We start from the raw sequence: 24,102 nt of genomic DNA on the forward strand, positions 1-24,102 counted from the left end.
CACACACACACTCACGCAAACACACTCACACGCAAACACACTCATTCACTCACGCACGCTCACACTCACTCACGCACACACACACTCACGCACTCACTCATGCACACTCACGCACTCACTCACGCACTCACGCACTCACGCACTCACGCACTCACGCACTCACTCACGCACTCACGCACTCACGCACTCACGCACTCACTCACTCACTAACACACACTCACACACACACTCACTCACAGAGACACAGTCACTCACGCACACACACACTCAAACACACACACACACACTCACGCAAACACACTCACACGCAAACACACTCATTCACTCACGCACACACACACACACACACACACTCACTGACGCTCACACTCACTGACGCTCACACTCACTCACGCACACACACACTCACGCACACTCACTCACTCACGCACACTCACTCACTCACGCACACTCACTCACACACTCACTCACTCACTCACTCACGCACTCACTCACTCACTCACTCACTCACTCACGCACTCACGCACTCACGCACTAACACACACTCACACACACACTCACTCACTCACTCACGCAAACACACTCACTCACTCACGCACACACTCACTCACACACACACACACTCAATCACGCACACTCACTCACTCACGCACACACTCATGCACACACACACACTCACTCACGAACACACTCACTCACGCAAACACACACGCACACACACACACACACACACGCACACACACTCACGCACACACACTCACGCACACACACTCACACACACACACACACTCACTCACGCACACTCGCTCACTCACACGCACACACACGCACACACACTCACCCACTCACGCACACTCACTCACGTACACGCACACTCACTCACGTACACACACACTCACTCACGCACACACTCACTCACTCACTCACTCACTCACTCACTCACTCACTCACTCACTCACTAACGCACGCACACACACACACACACACACACACACACACACACACACACACACACACACACTCACACGCACACACTCACTCAAACACACACTCACACACACACACACACTCACGCAAACACTCACACGCAAACACACTCATTCACTCACGCACACACACACACACACACACACACACACACTCACTGACACTCACTCACGCTCACACTCACTCACGCACACACACTCACACACACACACACGCAAACACACTCACTCACTCACACACACACACTCACTCACTCACTCACTCGCTCACTCGCACACTCGCTCACTCGCTCACTCGCTCACTCACACACTCACTCACTCACTCACTCACTCACGCACACACAAACACACTCACATGCAATCACACTCACACGCATACACACACTCACTGACACTCACTCACGCACACTCACTCACTCACTCACGCGCACACACACTTACACACACACACACGCAAACACACACACACACACACACACGCAAACACACACACACGCAAACACACACACACGCAAACTCACACACACGCGCGCGCGCACACACACACACACACAGTCACACGCAGACACGCACACGCAAACACATTCACTCACTCACTCACGCACACACTCACACACGCACGCACACTCACACACACACACACACACACACACACACAAGGGGACACGCAAACATACTCACACTCACACTCACACACACACACACACACACACACACACACACGCAAACACACTCACACGCAAACACACATATGCAAATACACACTCTCTCACACTCGCTCACACACTCACACACACACACACACACACACACACACACACGCAAACATTCATTCACAGTCATTCTGTCCTTGGTATAATTAGAAAATTCAAGAATTCTCATGTTACTATAGCAACAAAGCATGATGACTTGAAGATATGAATGCATCACAACACTAGAATGATAATCTACGACAACAGAATTCATATTAGAGGCAAATGATCTGAAGGGCTGATCGATATATGCAATATTAATTAGTAAAGATGGAGGAGAAAAATTTATGGCTTCAATGAAAATGACTAAATGCATATTTTACAGTTCGATGGAATGACGATTTGATTAATTTGTCTGTTTTCTAAATACATTGCATAAATGATGCACAATAAATGTAACACTGAGTTTAATATGACAGATGGACAGATGAGTGACTCACGCAGACTCTGCATTACAGTGACATCTGGTGGTGAAAGCTGAACAAAAACGTGATGCCAGTCAGATTAATGCACAGAGCAGCTTTAGAGTTTTATTCATATCTTGAATTAGCTTTATTTTTTGCGTTAATTTTATTTTTTGTTAATTTTTCTCTTTAAATGGCAAAAGCACATACAATTACAAAAACATTTTTTTAAATATAACTATGTAGGTTTAATTTAGGCAACATTTCTAATTTTTTAGTTAAAATTTTATTACTATAATTCTATTTTTATTTCAGCTTTATTTAAATTAACATTAACATTTTAAACCCAACGGTTGTGTTTATACATGGTTTTGAATGATAATAATCCTGGTAACAGTGGAAAAAATATGTCAGCTTTTGTTCATATTAGAAATGTTTTAATTCAGCTTCTCTTATCTGAAGGTTTAAGTCTGCATCACTTATTAAATGCAAATAATAAAAACAGCAAAGAAAAATATTACCATCACCACTAAAAATAATAAAAAAGAGAAATATTGCAAAAGAAAGGAAAGCAAAATATAAAAATAAAAATAAATAAAAATAAATATATGAAAAATAAAAATAATAATAAAACAAGTAAAACAAATAATAAAAAAAAATCTGTGTCCACACAGGATGATTTTCAATACTGAAAAAAAAAAAATTGTAATAGTCCTATATATTTTTTTCTTTAAGCAAAAATATAAACATTGCTAAAGAAAATAAAGCCATTTAAAAAGAATGCAAAAAATAAAAAAAAAATAAAAATAATACTAAAATAAAATAATAAAAAAATAAATAAAAAATAAATAAATAAAATAAAAGAAAATAAAAATCATTGCATCCAGACAGGATGATTTTCAATACTGATTTTTTTTTTTTTTAATAGTCTATCTATTTTTCTAAGCAAAATATGATTACTTCTTCGGTTAAAGCGTGAAATATGACCTGGGCATTTCTTCATGAGATCGAGCCAATAATGCATTTCTCCAGATCATATCACAGATGTATGATGATATAATAACAATATATGACATCAGACGCTTTAGATGTGATTCCTGTCTGGACTGCGAAATATGTCACAACTTTTCAAATATTCATTCAAGTACATAATAAGCAGAATTAGATGAAGCAAATGAAGAGCTTGTTACTAAACTACTGTGGTAGATTAATTCATTTAATTTAATTAAGATTCAAACATCAAGCTTTCTTTTCAACCTGTTTACTTTCTCTCCATTTTTGATCAGATCTGAACTTAAATGGTGAATGAATAATGAAAAATAATAATAAATGTTTGGAATATGAACCCGAGGTTGATCTTTTTAAAGACGACGCTCAGCAGATTATTGCAGAAGTGAAAGCAGCTTTAAAAAAAAAAAAGTGTAAAAAAAGATACAGAAGTGTAAATGAAACTAAACATGTTATTTTACACGAAATATATAATTCACTAAATAATTTGGCCTCTGAAATTTCCAGAAAATCAAAGCCATACGTCTAACCAAGTTCAAGCTGAATTACAGAAACTGAGTTGCTAAAAGGCTTTAAACTTTAAAGAAAACATATAAAACAGCTGATTTACATTGGAATAATATTTCACTGTTTTACTGTAATTTTGATCAAATAATTCAGACTCAGAATCATGATGAAACGGTGAGTTTATAGGGATGTTCTCACCCGGGACAGCTCGGATTCGGAGACGGAGCGCTGAGGTGGAGATCGGCGCTGGAAACCAGGACTCTGGTCCAGAAAACCCAGACTGTCCTCATCCAGTCCATGATCAACACACACTTCCTCCCGGTGTGATGTCACTTCCTCTGAGCACACCTGATGGTCAATCCCATTCTGGGTCAGATTGCAGTGGACAGCTGTGGACATCAGCAAACCAGAGAGTGTTAGTGAGCGGACACGACCACAAGGTGGAGCTGTGTGTGTGTGTGTGTGTGTGTGTGTGTGTGTGTGTGTGTGTGTGTGTGTGTGTTTGTGGTTACTGAGTCTTTCCAGACACAAGACATGAAATAACAACAGCATGATTGACAGGAGTTTGTTAATCGACTCACTGATGAAACTTATTCATAAGAAGTCTAAATGATGAAGATGATCTGATAAACCTGTTTCACACACACTCTTTTACACTCTTTTATCAAGTAAAAGTCTTTTAGTGTAATTGCACAAGCGTCCTCCTTCAGCTCCAGTCGTTCTGATGTCAAATCGGCACTGATTTGATCAAGTAAAGCCAAGAATAACGTTAATATTGTTAGTAATATTTCGACTGGGCTGGTTTTGGTTTACTTGATTATCAGACATCATCTTTTTTTTTTTTTTAAGAAAAATCAAGCGTATCAAATATGATCATTGTTCTTTTGAGGAAGGTTTATTTGTTCATCTTTCAATCATCATTGCATTGCATTGCATTATGCTTTAAAACTACAGCTTTGATCATAAAACTAAGCATTTAAAGATCATATTACTAAGATTATTGGCAGATATTGATATTTATATGCATTTTATGTCAGTAGTCTGTAATAAAGATCTCACTGATTTACATTAAAAGCATCAAAATTTCATCTTACTCTTCGTTTCATCATCATGTGCATCATTTATTACATAATATTGCTCAGTTTTGGCCTTAATAATATTAAAGTGTATTTTTCTCTCTGTGGAATATGATGCAGAAAAATGGGGAACTTTAAAAAAATATTTTTAATATTTATTTGTATAATATTTTATAATATTACAGGTTAACTGACATAAAATCAAAACAAACCATAAAAAATTAAATAAATATATTTGTTGTTATTGCTTGAAATAACTGATAACTGAAAAAATAAAATGTATGCAAAACTTTAACTTATTTTATTTCTCATTTTTATTTTAACTTGGACTTAAAGGGTTAGTTCACCCAAAAATGAAAACTCTGTCAGTAATTACTCTCCCTCATGTTGTTCCAACCCCGTAAGACTTTCGTTCATCTTCGGCACACAAATTAAGATATTTCTGATGAAATCTGAGAGCTGGATCACTCCTCCATATAGGCTTCTAGGTGACCGAAACTTGCCGGCCCAGAAGTTATTAAAGAGATCGTTAATATAGTCCAAGTGACTCCAGTAGCTCAATCTTAAGTTTATAAAGCGACGAGAATACTTTTTGTGCGCAAAAACAAACAAAAATAACGACTTTATTCCACTTTTCATTTCCTTCTCTCTGGGCCTCGAGTCTTTTCACGTAGTATAATAGCGTAGCGCATCTGTGTTGCACATCACCACGTATCACACATGACCAGCGTCGCCCAATAGTGAGCCTACGTGGTGACGTGCAACACAGACGCGCTACGCTTAAACACTACGCGAACCAACTAGAGGTCCAGAGAGAAGGAAATGAATAGTGGAATAAAGTCATTATTTTTGTTTGTTTTTGCGCACAAAAAGTATTCTCGTCGCTTGATAAAAAAAAAAAATATCTTGATTTGTGTTCCGAAGATGAACGAAGGTCTTATGCGGTTGGAACAACATGAGGGTGAGTAATTACTGACAGAATTTTCATTTTTTGGGTGAACTAACCCTTTAAACAACCAAAACTAGAACTGAAATAATTTATAAAAATATAAATGAAATATATAAAAAAGAAAATTATAAAATAATGACAAAAACAAAGCAAATTTACTAAAACTTTAGTAAATTAAACAGAAAACATACAAACAAAAACTAATTCAAAATATTAATAAAAATATATATAATAGTATCTCAATGATATTGGGTTCAATAATCTGTGATTGTGTTTCTGACTATTATTTCATATGCCAGACTCATTCATAAACATGTTTCCCGTCGTCCTCTAGATGGCATGAGATGACAGAATTATGACAGACACCACAGCGTTTCTATAATCCTGTCTGATATTAATGAATCATGAACCATAAAGATGATGGACACATACAATAAAATCATAACCAAGGATTTGATCACTCAGAGAGAACCAAAGCAGTTGGTTAATGTGTGATTATGTATAATAACATTAATAATAATCTATTAATATTCAGTGTTGAAAGCAGCACATGTGAAGATCTTCTGGCTGTGGTTGAGACGAACATTAAAGTGTAAAACACTTGAACAAACGCATCTGTCACGTTCTCTGAATCCAGGCCGAGCAGACGAGAGCCAGACGGAGCTCGTTCTGTCAGAAATACTCAAAGATGAAGACAGAAATACACCCAGCGCTTCCTCACAAGCCTGGAACCACGGATCTCTAGGAGAACGATACGAGATTAAACCCTGAGAGACTAGAACATCACCACTGGAGCGTCATATACTGTAAACCAACTGTTTCATTTAATAATTCAATCATTTTCATCCCATCTGTTTGCAAACAATAAACACGCAGTTTACAACAGAACATTTAACCACCACAGGGGGCAGACTTAAATAAGTCAAGGCACAGTTCAACCAGAAATTAATATTCTGGTATTATTTATTCACTGTCATGTCTTTTTCGAACATGTCTGACTCTTTCTTCTGTGAAACACAAAAGGAGAAGTTTAGCAGAATGTCCAAGCTGCTCTTTTACTTACAATGAAAGCAAATGATGAACAAATTAAATTGCAGTCTATAGAGTTATTATATTTAAATTAATCTAAAAAACTAAAATCATAAATGTGTTGCTTTCAATAAAATAAATATTAGCTGAAATAAAAAATATATACACGTCACAATATTCCTCATTATAATAATTCATGCGCAGAATAAAGGGGCGGGGCCTGGTTGAGTTAGTTAGTAGTGTGTTAAACTGGCGGTTATGGTAAGGGGCGGGACATTTCCCAAACACACTCGAAGCGCTCGACCAATCACAACACACTGATCCAGCCGACCAATCAGAGCGCAGTGTGCTTATAAAATATTAAAAAACTTACGCTTATTTAATTTCAGCTACACTGTAAACGTTTCATGATTTTATTTTACGAAGATTTATCACTTTTGTCAACTTAGATTAACTAATGTTGTTTAGATGACATAATATTTGGAGTTTCTGTTGATCAAACCAATTTATTTTTTTGTATTCATTAAAATTTTTCATTTCAATGAACTCAAAACATAATGCAACCAGTAACAACATTTTTTTAGTGTAGTTTCCAACATTTCTCATTTTCATTTAGATTAACGATGCACTAAAATAACTAAAACTGAAATAGCAAAAAATATTAAACTATACAGACATTTAAAATAATAATATTTTTTTTATGAAAATAAAAATGCACAAATGACTACAATTTTAACTGAAACAGAAAAAATAAAAATTAGTTCAAAAATATTATTAAAAACTGAGTATTTTAAGGTGTCCGTGCTTATGCATTTAAGCACTGTGCAATAATTAACTACACATGTACTTTATAGGGTTGGCTGTTGCATGTAATTATGCAGAATTTATAGTTATTACTACAGTAACTACATGTAAAAAGGAGGACACTAAAATAAAGTGTAACCAAAACTAAAATGACATAGATTCGCACATACATATGGATTCAGACAAAAATACATCTAATAGTCCTATAAAAAGACAGTTCATAATTCATACTTTAGATGATGATTTATGGTGCTTTTTTTGTCCTTTTTGTTCCCCATGAGCTCAGACAATCTGCGAAATCTTTCAGGAGAATAAAAGCCATGCAGGTTTGGAACAATAAATGATTAAACTGTAAATTTCTGGATAAACTAGCACTAATTGTGATGAGCTCAACAAGCTCTGGATGCAAACACAGCCGGTGTCGTTACGTAACGGGTCATCAAACCAATCTAAGCCGTGACGACATCTGATGAACACCATGACTGAGAGAACGACGGAAAACAAACCGCTCTGCTCTTGTTTACTGAACTGGGAACGCTGGGAATATTCCAGAACACAGCAGCCTTGAAACAAAAAGCAGATTAGCATGCAAAGCACGCAGAGCTTCCTCCTCTCAGATTCCCTGCTTTCTCTCTCCTCTTCCTCGCTCCACATCTTTCTCAGGCCACACTCAGTTAAAGCCAGGGTTTCTAATGGCCACGATATATTAATGATACGTTTAATTGATCTCAGACACAGAGCATTGCCCTTGGTTTGTGTGTTTAGAGGGGTGTGTAGATGTACTGGGGCTGGAAGGCTTTTTCTGCCTTTCCTCTAAATATAGATCAGGACGTTCTTCTCCTCTTCTGAACGACATGCGCACTGAGGGAAGGAGGGAGCGAGAGACTGAGACTGAGAAAGAGAGAGAGATGCTTCACTGATCAATTCAGCCCTGCTTTCCTCCCCCTCATTTAAAGGGCCAGTTCACCCCAAAAATAAAAATGCTGTCATTATTTACTCTCTCTTATTATTATTATTTTGTTCATATAAAATGAAAGAAGTTTGAACGATATAATTATGCCTGTAAAAAAAATTCTATATATAATTATTATTATTATATATATTGTGCACTATATAGTGTACTCTATGGTTCAAAAGTTTGGGGTCAGTACGATTGTAATTTTCTTTTTTTGGTGAAGAAATCAATACAGAAAGGATTAAATTGATCAAAGGTGACAGTTACAATGTTACAATGTTTTCAAATAAATGATGTTCTTTTGCACATTCTATTCAAAGAATCATGAAAAATGTATTGCACTGAAAAAACGTATTGCAGGATTTACTTCGACACTTCATTTTAACTGTAAAAAAAAAAGGAAAATTGCATGAATAATTACAATGTGATGTGAAGTAGAGAAGTAGAAAGACTAAAATAGCATTTTCTCCTCAAATGTATTTGCAATTTTGAAAAATATATATTTTTTTAGAGCACAGTTTCCACAAAACTATGAATCAGCACAACTGTTTTCAACACGATAATAATCATAACTGTTTCAGAGTGATTTCTGAAGGATCATGTGACACTGAAGACTGGAGTAATGATGCTGAAAATTCAGCTTTGATCACAGGAATAAATTACACTTTACTATATATTCACATAGAAAACAGTTATTTTAAATTGTAATAATATTTCAGAATTTTCCTATTTTTACTGTATTTTTAATCAAATAAATGCAGTCTTGGTGAGCACCTCAGATCAGCTGACATTGGGAATCGAAGCCATCGAACTGAAGACCTATGGTTGAATGGAAAAAAAAATCCTAAATTTCATTTAGTTAATTTTAATGCGAAAGGCCGGAAAGGATGATCGTTTTCACTCAATAGAGTCTGAACATCTCGACTGCGTTGCTGTTGTCCTCTCGTGTTCTTCACCAGTGATCTGAAGTAAGGATGGATGGCAGGCCATTAAAAGTGGAGTGGTTTGTTTGTGCGCTCAGTGTGTGACCCAGAAACAGGAGTGGAGATGGTTGCGAATCAGCTGATTCAGAACACACATGTACGTCATTATTCGGGTGAAGATATGAAGCTATGAGGGCAGTGCACGTCCAGTGTCGTCCAGCGCTGTGATGGAGGCTGGAAGCAATAATATACTGTAAATATTACAGGAGAAACCAACGACTGTGAGCAGAGACACTACACTGAGAGGAATCAAATCCATAGCTTCATTTAATTACTATTAAACTCATTTACAAATCATTTGAGATGTCGTCATTTTTGATATGTTTTGTTTCACTTTAAAACAAAATGTGCACTGTAAAAAGTTCGGGGTTGGTCAGATTTGATCATGTTTTTGAAAGACGTCGCTTATGCTCATCCAGGCTGTTGATTTGTAATATTGTAAAATATCATTACTATTTAAAACGGCTGTTTTCTATGTGAATATACAGTAAAGTGTAATTTATTCCTGTGATCAAAGCTGAATGTTCAGCATCATTACTCCAGTCTTCAGTGTCACATGATCCCTCAGAGATCACTCTAATATGAGGATTTGATGCTCAAGAAACATTTATGATTATTATCAATGTTGAAAACAGTTTCATATTTTTGTTAAAACTGTGATGCTTTATTTAGGATTTTTTGATTATTATAAAGTTCAAAAGAACAGCATTTATTTATGTAATATAAATGTCTTTACTGTCACTTTAAATCATTTTAATTGTTCCTTACTGAATAAATGTATTAATTTACTTCAAAAATAAATCTTGATTGCAAGATCTTGAACGGTACTGTCCTCAATAAAAGTAAACTTACTTTTTAATTTCCTTTAACCCCCAGTAACTCACTGTAGAAAACTGCAACATGCATAAAGCAATTAAATACATATTGTTTTACTAAATATGTGTTATGTTCATATATACCAACCCAAACTTTAAAATGTATCACGGCAAAAGGTTTGGTGGGGAAATACAGCACCATTGCTGTTTTGAATCATATTTAGCATCTTCCAAGTAAACTTATATTATAGTGTATTCATTATGCTCTCAAAAGAGTCACAGTAAATCACAGGTAAACATTGCAAATGATTACCAACGTAGCCTAATGAGCTTGACAAGTTGCTATGAGATAAACATGCTGAATTCTTGGCCTTCTATCTCACTGGGAAAACTTCATTGCAGGCCTTTAAAGAAGCTATTTACACCCTTTAACAAAGTCTACTAAAACAGGTTTTCCTGCTTGAATGTTGATTATTCTCCTCATATTCTCCATTGTTGCGGCTCCTCTCTTCCCAGTCTGTCAGTAACGCTCTGTTTACTTCCTGTCTCTATGAAGCCCCTCCTTCTGAAAAGCACACTGTGCTCTGATTGGTCGGCTGGATCAGTGTGTTGTGATTGGTCGAGCGCCTCGAGTGTGTTTGGGAAATGTCCCGCCCCTTTCCATAACCGCCAGTCATTTCTATCAGTAGCCACGTTTCCATTAAAAAAACTCCCATTTATCGCAATAAAGTTTTTCCGCTCGCATGAGGGGGGGGTTTTATAGGCAATTCGAAAAAGAAATATTTCTCAAAACTGCAATGGAAACAGTTTTTGCACATTTACAGTCACCTGACGTAGATGACGCGGTGTGTTTGGACAGAATACGAGACAGAGCTCTTTATTAAATTCATAAAAGACAAAAGAATTACAGGAATACTGGATTCTACACCTCATAGAGGTGCCACAATCAAGACCTCGACGCAGATCTGAGGGAGAAACACCCAGAAACTCCTCACATGTGCTGCTCACAGTATAATAAGGGTCGTTCCTTATCATTAATGCTTGGAAAACACACACACGTCTCCTTCCATTAATAATAATGGCTAGTGCAGTGGCTGGGATTAGTACATAAACCTCCATTTTGGAATGATTTTACTGATCGCGAGAGGAAAAAATTAAGTTTTAGTCGCATAACATCGGTTAATGGAAACACCGTCATTTCGCAATAGTTTTTTGTCGACATTTAGAAAAAAAAGAAAAAAATAATCGCAAAAGTTTTGCACAAATTTGTAATGGAAACGCGCCAACTGATATAGAGAAGAACTGGAGCTTTTTCATCCTCAAACAGCAACATTACACACTAAAGAACGATGGACATGGACAAAAAAAGCATAATTGGTCCTTATTAAATAATCATCTCAGATGAATCATGAGGTGTACAAACATCCCAGGATCATGAAAGTTTAGAGTGTCAGAAAACTCCTGCATATCCACATTTTAGCCTCTTAAAGCTTGCTGAGAACTAAGTCTAACAATATTTAATCGTATATTTAACAATAACCATGAAATTGTCCAAACTGGAAAACTCATTCCAGCATTTTTAAATCCAAGATTCAACACAAAAATCTTTGTGGGGGAGAAAACTTTGACATAATGTAATGTAATGTATTGTATTTAATGTGACAGATCTGATCAAATTTCAGTAGTCAAGTCAGAGTAAGCAGACCTGTCTAGAAACTTGAAGCTTGAGAGGGAAGTTCAATAGCACTAGCTCAGAAACTCTAAAGCTGAAACGCTTCGGACTCCTCGTTACACACTCGCTAAAGCTCTAATTGAGCTCTTAGAAGACAGAGGGAAAGAGAGCTAATTGTCCCATATGTGAGCCAAGAGAAAGCTTCCAATCTTGGCCCACTTTCCCAATTTCAAGCCATCATCCGAGATAAAGGGATTGTCCCTGCTCTATAAAGTAGGTCAACTCAATTCAGGAATTGGATACAGATATTGGATCCTGGCCTGTGTGGGTCTCCTCGATTCATTACATCTCCAAACCCAATCTGGATCTCAGGGTACCACTGGTCAGCCGGGTTCCAGTGTGAGATTTCCTCATCGCATCTAAAGTGATTCGGCATGACATCTTATCAGAGGCTAAGACTGAATAACATTTCCCAAGTATTAAAGAGGACCAATAATGCTTTTTTCCCATGTTTAACTTTCCTGTTTGAGGATGAAAAAGCTCTAGTTCTTCTCTATTCTTCAGTGTCAGTGTTTCTGAACTCCTGAAACGCCTCCATTGTATTCTTGAGTTTCTTCCGGGAACGAACACGTCACAATATTCCTCATTATAATAACTCATGCACAGAATAAAGGGGCGGGGCCTGGTTGAGTTAGTTAGTAGTGTGTTAAACTGGCGGTTATGGTAAGGGGCGGGACATTTCCCAAACACACTCGAAGCGCTCGACCAATCACAACACACTGCTCCAGCCGACCAATCAGAGCACAGTGTGCTTTTCAGAAGGAGGGGCTTCATAGAGACAGGAAGTAAACAGAGCGTTACTGACAGACTGGGAAGAGAGGAGCCGCAACAATGGAGAATATGAGGAAAATAATCAACATTCAAGCAGGAAAAGGTTTTCATAGAGCCTGAAAACAACATCAATACTTTGTAGAAGCATCTAATAGATCTCTTTAATGCCTCTAGGTCTTTGTTTCTCAATACCATTCAAAAAATACAAAGATGTACTCCAAATATATTACTTATTTTAGGAAGTTAAAAAAAAGGTAGTGACTTATTTTAAATAGACACACCTTTACTCTAAAAATATCCTCAACGTTGGCTCCCAATAACTTGCTTAGCAGACAAAACAGGTGAAATGCTCGCTGCACATCTGAAACAGTCGAGGTCTTTAGAGAGATTATAAATAGCAAGCATTGCAAGCTAATATGGACACAAAGTACTGAGACAGATATACATATTTAATCAGGAGCAAGAATTTTGAAAGCGTTTCAAAATCCTATTTTAGGGAAACAAGGCGCGTGTCCACTGAGACTGTGAACTTTCTGCTTATAAACTCTCTCAAGATCCACAAAGGAGAGCCAGTCATCTTGTTTTGTTCTCTTCTTGTTTTTTCTTTTCTTCTTTATGCCACTGAAACGAGTCTAAGCTATAATCAGTTATGACCTCCTAACTTTCAGCTGTTTGTTCCAACACAAATTTGATATGTAGCCTCAGCAAATGTAACCAAGGAAAGTGACACCCGACACTCGCTATTTCCTACCAATGGACAAATTAGCATACAATACATCAAGTTCAGCAATGCAGTCAAATCAAGTCAGCGTTATTTCTACAGCACAGATTGTTTCAAAGCAGCTTTAAAGGGATAAACTGGAAAATGATGGTCAGTGATGCAAACAGAATTTAATTCATTGATTTGATGGCAGTGACACTATCGGATGAGAACTGAATAATGAAGTTGTTGTCTTCTTTATAGCTGAATACTTCTTTTTTTTTTAAGTTGATGAAGTTTGCAATATTGACCCAGTTATTGAACTAAACTAAATCAACAATGAACTGATTTGAGCTTGTTAACTAATGTCATAGCTAAGGATGCACTGATATTAACATTTTGGCCAATACCGATAACCGATAATTCTTTATATTTGAAAGCCGATAACCGATATATTGGCCGATAAATCTAAATCCAAATTTTTATATAATTTTTGAGAGCCTGATTACAAAAACACAAGTCTCACCATTAAAAGCCATGTCCCAATCACACAAATATGATGTTCTCATTATTATTTCATGTAGCCGATATGACAGACGTGCGCTGCACATGTTGCACTTTACGGTATTTTCCTTTTCTGAAGTGATTCCAATCATATTTCAAGCAATTCAAAACCATCATGTTGAACAGTGGCATCTGAAGTTTCTCAGCTGAAGGAAATAATACATTATTTATCAGCTTTAACATATCTGCCAAATATTCTTATTGGGCCGATAACATTAAAAAAAGAACAAATATCGCCCGATTCTGATATGGTGGCCGATATACCGTGCATCCCCAGTCATAGCCACACAAACCAATGAAAAGTATATTTCAAACTCTGAAAAGTATATTTCAGTTCAGTGTAAGTGATTCATTCAAGGCATCCAATGATTGCAATCTGACTGAAGGTTTGTGACTGGTAATGACAGCCGATGAGTTATTTTTGACCTCAACAGTCAGAATAACACTGCTTACTTAGCATGCATATAAGAAGCTTATCCTTGCATAAAACTAAATATGTTCAAAATAAACCGACTTGCACCATAAACTGACACTTGCTGACTTTCACTGCCAGCCAGTCCAGCATCTTAGTCTGATAGCAAAGCTCAGTATCAGATCAATCCATCCTTTACTTGGTAACAACTCACTAAAGGAGAGCTGATAATGCCAAAGTGCTTCAATTACAGCAAAATAATCAGCAAAAAATAAACTTAAAATGCTTCATTGCTGTGAAGATGACAATGGCAGCCAGATCCTCTAGCCTCGATTCAGATGAATATTAATCAGAGCTTAAATTAGACAGACTATCTTTATCCCTTCCCTTTGGCATCAGCTAACTCTCTGAAGTAAAAATAGCAGAGGAGTGAATTAATAGACATGCAGAACAATCCATATCGATGAGACGGCATTATCAGCTCAGACTTAGAATGAAAGTCTCAGTTTATGTGAGGTTGCTTTGAAGATTGATTGAGATAGATGCTCTTAAAAATAAAGCTTCCTAAAGGGGGGTTTCACAGCGATGCCATTAAAGAACAAGTCTGGGTTCTCCAAAGAACCTTTCAATGATCAGATCCAAAAAAGAACCATTATTTATCTTAATGTGAAGAAGATTTTAAAAATCTAAATAACCGCAAGATTAAGAAACTTTTGTGCAATGGAAACATCCATGGATGTTAAAGGTTTGTCAAGGAAACATCAATGCTATTAAATAAGCTTTATTTTAAGAGTATACATGGTGTATTCCTAAGAAGAAATGTACATAATGTTCCAAGATAAGCAAGTGATTTCAACTTAGCACTTCAACTAAGGAATGCTATGAGAAACGCTGAACACATATTTAACTTTGCTCAGGTGTGTCGACTTGAACTACATGCATGCTGACATCAAATCTTCAATGGCTGACCGATGAGTGCATATTTAATTTCACACCATTAAAGTCACCTTAAAAACAAAATTGTCATTTCTTATTTTTTATGCAATATTGCAGTGTTTATTCTAAATGATTTATCTGTGCACATCGTATTAAATTTATGCTCCTGGTAATCTTGAATCAGAATAACTTCCCCTCATCTCTTCTCTTCTCTGATGACGAGGGCGGGGCAACCTGTCAATCACATGAGATCAGCCAATAGCAAACCACAACCAATTCCCCACAGACAAAATCAAGCCCCGCCCACATTTGTCCTCGTTTAAGAAACGTTTCACTCGGATAGATGTCACAAAAAGGAAGAAAAGACGAGCACAACTTCTGTTTTCATGACTTTAACATCCGACTTGCCTGATTTTAATATATACAAAAGAATGATATTTGAGAGATGCAGCTGAGGAAACTGTTATCAGTAAATAACGTTACAAAACGTATTAAAATAAAGTTTAAAAACCAGGAAAAAGCACAATTGTCGCGTTAAACCTCTTAAACTGGTGCATGACTCAATATTAATCTGTTTCCATAAAGGTCTTAAACCTTCAGAATAAAGTATTTCCAAATCAACTGATTTTAATATCCCAATTTCCCATTCACTAAACATGTTGATCATAAAATAAACATCTACCAGTAAACTATTCACATCTTGAGAAAAGTTTCTCTCACTTATAAACCTATTTTTTTAGGAATGTTCAAAAGAACATAATTTATTTAAAATTAGGGCTGTCAAAAGATTAATCGTGATTAATCGCATCCAAAATAAAAGTTTGTGTTTAAATAATATATGTGTGTGTACTGTGTATAATTAAATTTGTATATATAAATACACACACATGCTTGTATATATTTAAGAAAAATGTGTAATTTATATATATAAAAAAATTATATATATAATATAAATTATATATAAATATACAGTATATGTATGCAAATATTTCTTAAATATATACATGCATGTGTGTGTATTTATATATACAAAATAATTATACAGAGTACACACACATATATTATGTAAACACAAACTTTTATTTTGGATGCGATTAATCGCAATTAATCTTTTGACAGCTCTATTTAAAATATGTTTTGTAACAATGTAAAAGTCTTTACTGTCATTTTTAATCAATTTAATGCATCATATTATTATTTTTTTAAATGTATTGATCCCAAACTAGTGTGAATAAAGGTCAGGTTTAGACTGATCTGTCTTAAATAAAGAATAACCCTGCTGAAGACGGCAAGTACAGTAGGTCTGAACAAAGAACATGTGAAATCTCTACTAAAAAATTCATAGCACCAACTCCACTGCCCTATATAAGAAAATAGTCCTTAACACCCTCTCAATTATTCCGATCAAGCTTGCTCTCTTCAGAAGCTGTAGTCTGGCACACACTATCTGTCGACGTGTTCTCCAGCGCTGCGTACACACATCAGCAGTGTGTTTCAGCTAGGGCTGCACGTTTTCAAGTTTTTCATTAACCGTTAACCGAGGCCCTTAGCGGTTAATACTCGGTTAACCATAGTGTGCGCGCCGCAACCCCGAGATAGGCAAAATTTGCGGGTGGGACATGTCCCCACCACTATTTTCTAAGGTCGATATTGTCACCACTTTTGAAACATCTCGCGGCATGAATACCAATACAAATAAACAAAACATCTTCAGTTAACTAGCAGAGCATTCATTTCGTTCGTTTTTTTTTTTTTTTTTTAGGCGATCTAGCGCTGAAATGTTTTGTTTTTTAAATCAAGTGATCAAAGTGCTCGTTGCCGCTGCGATCGAGAAGGGGCTTGTAAAACGTGCTGAGGTATTATTAATTCGTGGCCACAACAATTCACCTGATACTGATAAATATTCACCAATTCACAAAAAAAAAAAAGGAATAAAAAGCTGTAGTCGGCCTTCACTGAAGAGCTATCTTCACAGGGACGAAAAACAGTTTAATAATTATTATTAATTCGTGGCCACGAAATAATTCACCTGAATATTCACCAATTCACAAAATATAGGTCTTTAGCATTCACTAATTAATAGTATCAAACTGTTTTTGGCCACGTTAAATCAAAATGAGGGAGGGAAATAGTTCAACGTGTCCACGATTTATTAAAACGAGGGAACAAATAAGTCGTCGTAACAACTAATTATTTAGATCAGTGGACAGGGCGCATAAGAACAAACAGTGAGAGAGCCCCGGCCGCGCGCGCGCGCACTCTCACCGCCTTCAAACAACACGAGCGCTGTATTGCTCTCTCTCCCTCGCGCATATCAACACAGTAAAAGGTCGGAAGACCGATTGTGTTTTATAGATTAGTAGTTTGTTCATATAAAGTGTTTGATTAGCAAGTACATGTTTAGGAAATGCATAATACAAATTGTATGGGTTAATGTAACGGTAAACGGACTCTGCGGGTAAAACTGTTGTGATGAAACTGCGCATGCGCGGGGTAAAACTGCTGGTGTAAAGCTGTGGCTCTGCGGCTCTGCAGACAGATATTATTGTGCTGCGATCAGTGGCGCGGATACTGACTGACTATATTTGTTTCTGGATCGCGCACAGCCTTCATTCTCGGACGCGCGCTTTCTTTGCCCGCTTCATATTAGAAAACTGGTCTAGCGGTCTCTGGCGGTGCAAAAATGTATTACAACTAAATTCAATGCACACCATTGACGCCACTTAACCGAGCAAAATGTTTCACTCGGTTACGCAATTTTTAACGGTTAATCGGTTAATCGGTTAACCATGGACACCCCTAGTTTCAGCACATCAGACTCTGAGTCCGCCTGGAGTGTGTGAGAGTCAGTCTCAGTCTCTCAGCGTTTTGATCTTGAGTCGGTTCAGCGGCTTGAGAATGCAAATGTCTTTGAACGTCTCATGTGACTGTGAGCGATCCGTCACCAGGCCATTCCAACACATATTCCTTTCTTTCCACATATTTCTCAAGCATTTCTCCTCATTTGATACTCGCCAAACATTTCAACATAACATGCATATTTCTGCTGCTTAAAGTGCCCCTATTATGCATATACATTTTAAAGGTACAATATGTATTTTTTTTTGCTTTAAAAATAGCAAAAATCACTATATCCACGTTATATATTTTTTTTAGTTGTGTACTTACATTATCCCGACTGTTTCCAACAACTTTCAAACCAGGAGAAATTTGCAATTTAATTCGAAGACACGTCCCGTTTCTTTATTTCCGTTTTGTCGCCGTCAATGGCGTCATATCCGCGTTGTCCCTGGTTTCCGCCCGTATTGCCATGGCAACCAGAGCCCTCTGATAGTAACCAAGGCGACAGACGTGGACAACTGTGTAGTTCGCAATGTCTATTTACACGCTTGTTGTTTCGTTCAAACATTATGGACCATGGCAAGCAGACTTTGGATAAAAAAGGAGAGATAAAACTCGAATCAATATCAGCGCGGTGTTTTCGAGATGCCGAGAACTCCCATAGACAGTATATAAACGAGAGCTCCACGTCCGAGACTTCGACCGCTCCTACATGTACTTTATTAAACAGGTGAGCACATTTACATAAAACTAATCAATGTTATATAGTTCAACAATGATAAAATGTCAGAATATGATCTGTATGTTATTCTAATGTTGATCTAGTTTACTGCTAGTCTCATACAGACAAACTAACACATACATTTCAACACATTCAAATGCAGTTTAGTGTGCTAGTGTAATGTTAGACCAAGTGAAACAGCGCTGCGTTACCTCACAAGTTTAATTGGTCTAATAAACTGACCTGTGAGTTGTAATTCTGCACTTGCGTGTAGTTCGGTAGAATGAAATGTCCATATTCCTTTTATATCCGCGGGACTCGCGTCGCGTGTGGAGCTGATAGCTGTCTCTTAGCAATCCCGACCTGCTTCATATCACAGTCATGATAAAAGCATCAATGTATTTACTCATCCATAAACATTATTAGATCGGTCGGCTTGACGTTGACGACAAGATCCATAATTCTTAGCAAATGTTGAGTCATCAAACTACGCCTTTGTAAGAGGCTAGCGGTGAAAAAAATTACATATTGTACGTTTAAAGGTTTCTAATTTTGTTTTGTAATCTCCTACAAAAAATGAACATGCATCCAAGATCAAACAAAACTCTGATTTTCTCATATTATTAAGTGCAGCATCAGCTCTTTTCTCACAGTGTCTAAAACGGTTAGTTTGAAGATTCAGTCTCTCTAAACCCCGCCTCTCTGAGAGCAGCTCTGCTCTGATTGGTCAAACGACCCAGTGTGCTGTGATTGGTCAGAAAGCAAACGCTCATTATCATATCTGAATCTCAGCTCTTGATCACAGTGATACGAACAGTGACGATGGCGTGGGTTTTACCGTATCAATCTCATCAAAGTGGATTTGCTTTGTCAGCAGAAAACAGCGTCTTCTCGACACGAACAACACGAACCAAACTTTTCCAGTCTCAGATACACTACAGTGTTTGAGGGCGAAGCTAAGAGACACTGCTCAGCCAATCAAGAGCATAGGCTGACATTATGCAAATTAGTTGCAAACCTATGTAGGTTCAGCAGGAAGTGAGACTGAATTACTGTTGACTCGTTTCAGTTCAGAATCATTTCCTTCTTTTAGGAGACATTAACTCCATTTATCAGCACTCTGATCTTTTACTTTCACAAACAGCTACAGTATACACAACGGTAATATCCAAAAAGCATAATGGGGCACTTTAGTGCACATCACAAATGCAGGAATCTCTTTTGCTGTCTTATAAAGTGTAAACGTCACTCTAAAAGCAGAACAGCGTCCACTAAGGAATCATTCAGAGCATTAACTAAACAGCCCTCCAGTCACACTGCCGTCTTCATCCAGGCTTTCAGCTTATGCTGTATGTCACGTCCCTGATGACCAATCATGAAGAAGAATCAGAAGAGTTTTGAAGAGCCAAAGCATCTATAACAAGTACACCCCTGAGATGATACAGCAGGATCCTTCCAGAAAGCATTTAATTTGTATGATCACTCACAGTTTTGCCACAGATATTTAGGCAGTGGCTGTTTTTCAGTGGAATAGTGTACACGTACTCTCCCTAAAGATTTATTATGTTTTGTTTGTAAAGCAGAAATCCTCAGGTTCTCTATTCTCCTGACTGTATATGCTGAGACAGGACTTCTTCAGTATGCTAACAACAAAAGGTTTAGAAATGTAATTTTGGCTTTTGGCCCTACAAGTGAGTATCTAGTACAGTACGACTCCTCAATTAAAGATGGAACCACCAAAACAATGTTTTGGGATGTTTTCAGTCTAAAAGGTTAAGATGCATTTACCCCATCTTCATTAAACTTGAGTCAAGTGAATGCTTTAATCACATATATTCTCGAGATGCATGTATAGGATGAATCAGGGTTTTAACAATTAAACGTTTTCAATAAAATCAAAAGCAAAATGTTATTTATACAAGCATGCCAATTCAACAAATCTAAGAAATGCTAATGGAATTGCAGTCGTACTGTATTTGGAACCAGGCCAAATCAGATCAAACAAGTTCCTACTGGATAAAATGTGTTTTTTTCTTCAAAAGTTCAGTTTATCTAGATTCCAAATCATTATATCTATGTAAAGTGAAGCGTGTCCAAAATGTTTTGTGTTTCTTTCATAATTGTTAACATTCTGCTGAAAAGCCTATTATAGGCTGTTAAAGGACAGGATCCATTGTTACATAATAACCCATATACAGTTTTGTACAGTGACAGCACGCAGGGCTATGGGGCATGTTGTCACAAAAGGTAAACATCAATTTAGTGTGAGAACAGTGGAGATATCTGATGGCTTCAGGCATAAGCTCATACAAAAACTCGCTTTCAAATATAAAGACCTTTACAAATACTGAAGTAAAAAGAATGACAACTAGCCCTGTCTGAGCGTTATAGCCCGTCATTCCACAGACCGAATTTAATAAGCATAAATCACTAGATCACGTGTGATTGAAGAGATGTTAATTCTTCACATTATAGTTCAACTGATCTGCCAATACGATCGATAAGACGCCATTCGATACAAGCATCATTAGATGTCTTCAGGAATAAACCTACCTCGCATAGGGTTCTGAATCCAGAGGATTCCTCCGATGAGGTGTGGAGATTGCCCTAACATCATGTCACCAGAGCAGGTGGTCGAAACAAACCAAACACCTGTCTAACAGAAGCGCCCTATGAAATCTGATTAATAATAATAACGCGCTCGCGCAGATCCGCCGCTCCTCAATGAAGCGCGCATCGCATCCCAATCACCAGAGTCAAAGAGTCGCACAAACACAGCTTTTACACATTAAAACGGTGGATTGTGAGCATGCACATGCCGTGTTGTGTTCTGCTCCTCTCAGTGGTCTTCTTCTATGAATCAGAGGATGAGCGCGCAGACTGAATGAATGATGCAGATCGTCAATCTTTACACTACATGCATAGACTGCTCTCACACACACACACGGCCCCGCGAGCCCATCTCTATGTCATAGCTTTCCAGTGTAAGAGCAGGGCAAAGATCTGCGGCTGATCGGCAGCCAATCATAATCCCAAACCTGCTGTGTTTGTGTGTGTGTGTGTGTGTGTGTGTGTGTGTGTGTGTGTGTGTGTGTGTGTGTGTGTGTGTGTAGCCTACTTGTGGCGTTCATTTCAATACACAAACATTTCAGCATAAATGTATGTTTAAAGGCTTACCTTGGACAGCCATGCTGCTAGTGCACGAGTTCGGGCATCATGGGAAGGTAAAGCTGCTGGTTGTCTGTGATTCTGCCAACGCGTCTCGCTTATTAACACTTGCCAAGCAAAACCCTCTGTGAATCCGAGCGGGCTGGAGAAGCGAGATCTGCTCTCAGGGGATCATGGGAAGTGGAGTTACTGGAGTTAGTGGAGTTACTGGAGTTACACCTTTAACTTACTGGATCTGCGAGCACGCTGTTAGACCGGTTTCACCTCACTTTATTTATGGACACGTTTGTTTGTTTGTATCTATTTATAGTCGTATATGAACATGCAGTATTTAAAATGCATCAAACGTTACAGACGGTGTGCGTATGTATGTGTGTGTGTGTGTGTGTGAGAGAGAGAGAGAGAGAGAGAGAGAGAGAGAGAGAGTATGTGTGTGTTTGTTTGTGTATGAGAGAGAGAGAGTATGTGTGTTTGTTTGTGTGTGTGTGTGTGAGAGAGAGTATGAGTGTGTGTTTGTGTGAGAGAGAGAGAGAGAGAGAGAGAGAGTATGAGTGTGTGTTTGTGTGTGTGTGTGTGTGTGTGTGTGTGTGTGTGTGAGAGAGAGAGAGAGAGAGAGAGAGAGAGAGAGTATGAGTGTGAGTGTGTGTGTGGTTACATTTAATAGTAATTAAACTTGTATTCTGTGAACTTGTTGCATACCTCATAGCTTACTATACATTTTTTTGAAATTTTCTGAAAATTGTGGCATAGACTTTCTTCATTGCTAACATTCCTAACATGTTTGGAAGACAGTCAAATAACTCTATTATGAACTCCACTTCTTTTTCTTTTTTTAATTAGATGTGCAAAAAGTGCAAAACCCTGAATCAGAACAACTGGAGAGCTGCATACATTCTTTACTGAAAGAGTTTGACATCTCAGGATGAGACAGAAGCTTAAACGCAGAGACTGAAGATTCATCATTACAGAAACAGAACTCAGAATATTTTCATTATCATGTAAACCGCTGTAACTGAGCACATCATAACCCAATTCAGGTTATAAATGGGAAATGTGCAAGAATAAATGTCATACACGAGGTTCGTTTAGGGTCTTCTGTGTGTCCGAATGGAAGAAACTGGAGACAACTGATTGAATATTGTTGCTGTAATGAAATGCCTGTGCTTTAGTGGAAGGGAGATGGAGAACAATATCTGTAAACCGTCAGTGTTTTTAATTGTTCTACATTAAGAACAAGGTGATTATCCAAGTCTCAGGAAAGTAAAACACCAGTAATTTCATCTTTGTGAAATTTGAGGTTTACTTTGGCATCTCGACAGCCTCGAGACTCTTGTCCACTGACAGCCAGTGGATGGAGAAGATACTGTATGATTACAGATGGACATCATGAACCTGCCATGTGGGAATCCACTATTCTGGGTCTGAATAACATATACTGTTCAGACGTTGAGTCCTGAAATCAGTGAAATTCTGGTTTCACATTTTTATCTCACGATACAGCGTTTCCTGCTAATGGTTTTTGATCCGCATTCCTGAAGATTATAGTCAGCTCTTGTCTGTCGGGTTTCCAGACAAAACCAAATGCTGGAATGCCTGGCATTGGTTTATCAGTTTGCTCTGTGGTTGTTCTGCTACATTGCTCTCTTCACGCACTTGACACACAACCACATGACAAGGAACCACTACAAATGACTGTATAGCTTCCCATAAACATGCTGTCATTTATTGTTGAGAATGTCTTTCCATATTTTTGAAAGATGTCAGCCAAACCAGTGTGCTAACAATCCATCAAAAAATAGCATCTGTGGATTAATATGTGATGGATAGAAGTGCGCAATATGATATTCCGTTCTACTTGCTACTATGAATTCTATTGAGAAACCATGAGAAAAAAAGTGAATAAAGACTGAGAGTCAATGTTCAGAGATTATTGATTATTATTATGTTTTGAACTGTGTTTGTTGTCAAACTCTTTTTTTTAGTATTATT

The 24,102-nt window shown here is 37.4% G+C and overlaps 1 protein-coding gene across 2 annotated transcripts in view; it reads right to left on the reverse strand.

Moving 5' to 3' along the window:
• samd12 (sterile alpha motif domain containing 12) overlaps positions 1-22,209 on the reverse strand; it is a 100,383-nt gene extending 78,174 nt beyond the window's left edge. Inside the window, exons 1-2 of one of the 2 annotated variants that reach the window (XM_081375783.1) lie at positions 22,123-22,209; positions 3,856-4,046 (exon numbers count right to left, since the gene is read on the reverse strand). In XM_081375783.1, the coding sequence (XP_081231909.1) occupies positions 3,856-4,046; positions 22,123-22,135 (204 nt within the window). In that variant the 5' untranslated portion in view covers positions 22,136-22,209. Of the gene's footprint in view, positions 1-3,855; positions 4,047-21,498; positions 21,803-22,122 lie in introns of those variants that run through there. The other variant, XM_081375782.1, reaches the window with a different exon arrangement.
• Between the last annotated feature and the right edge of the window lie 1,893 nt (positions 22,210-24,102).

Source organism: Scardinius erythrophthalmus (genome assembly GCF_964197995.2).
Source record: "Scardinius erythrophthalmus genome assembly, chromosome: 10".
In the NCBI taxonomy this organism is placed as follows: domain Eukaryota; kingdom Metazoa; phylum Chordata; class Actinopteri; order Cypriniformes; family Leuciscidae; genus Scardinius; species Scardinius erythrophthalmus.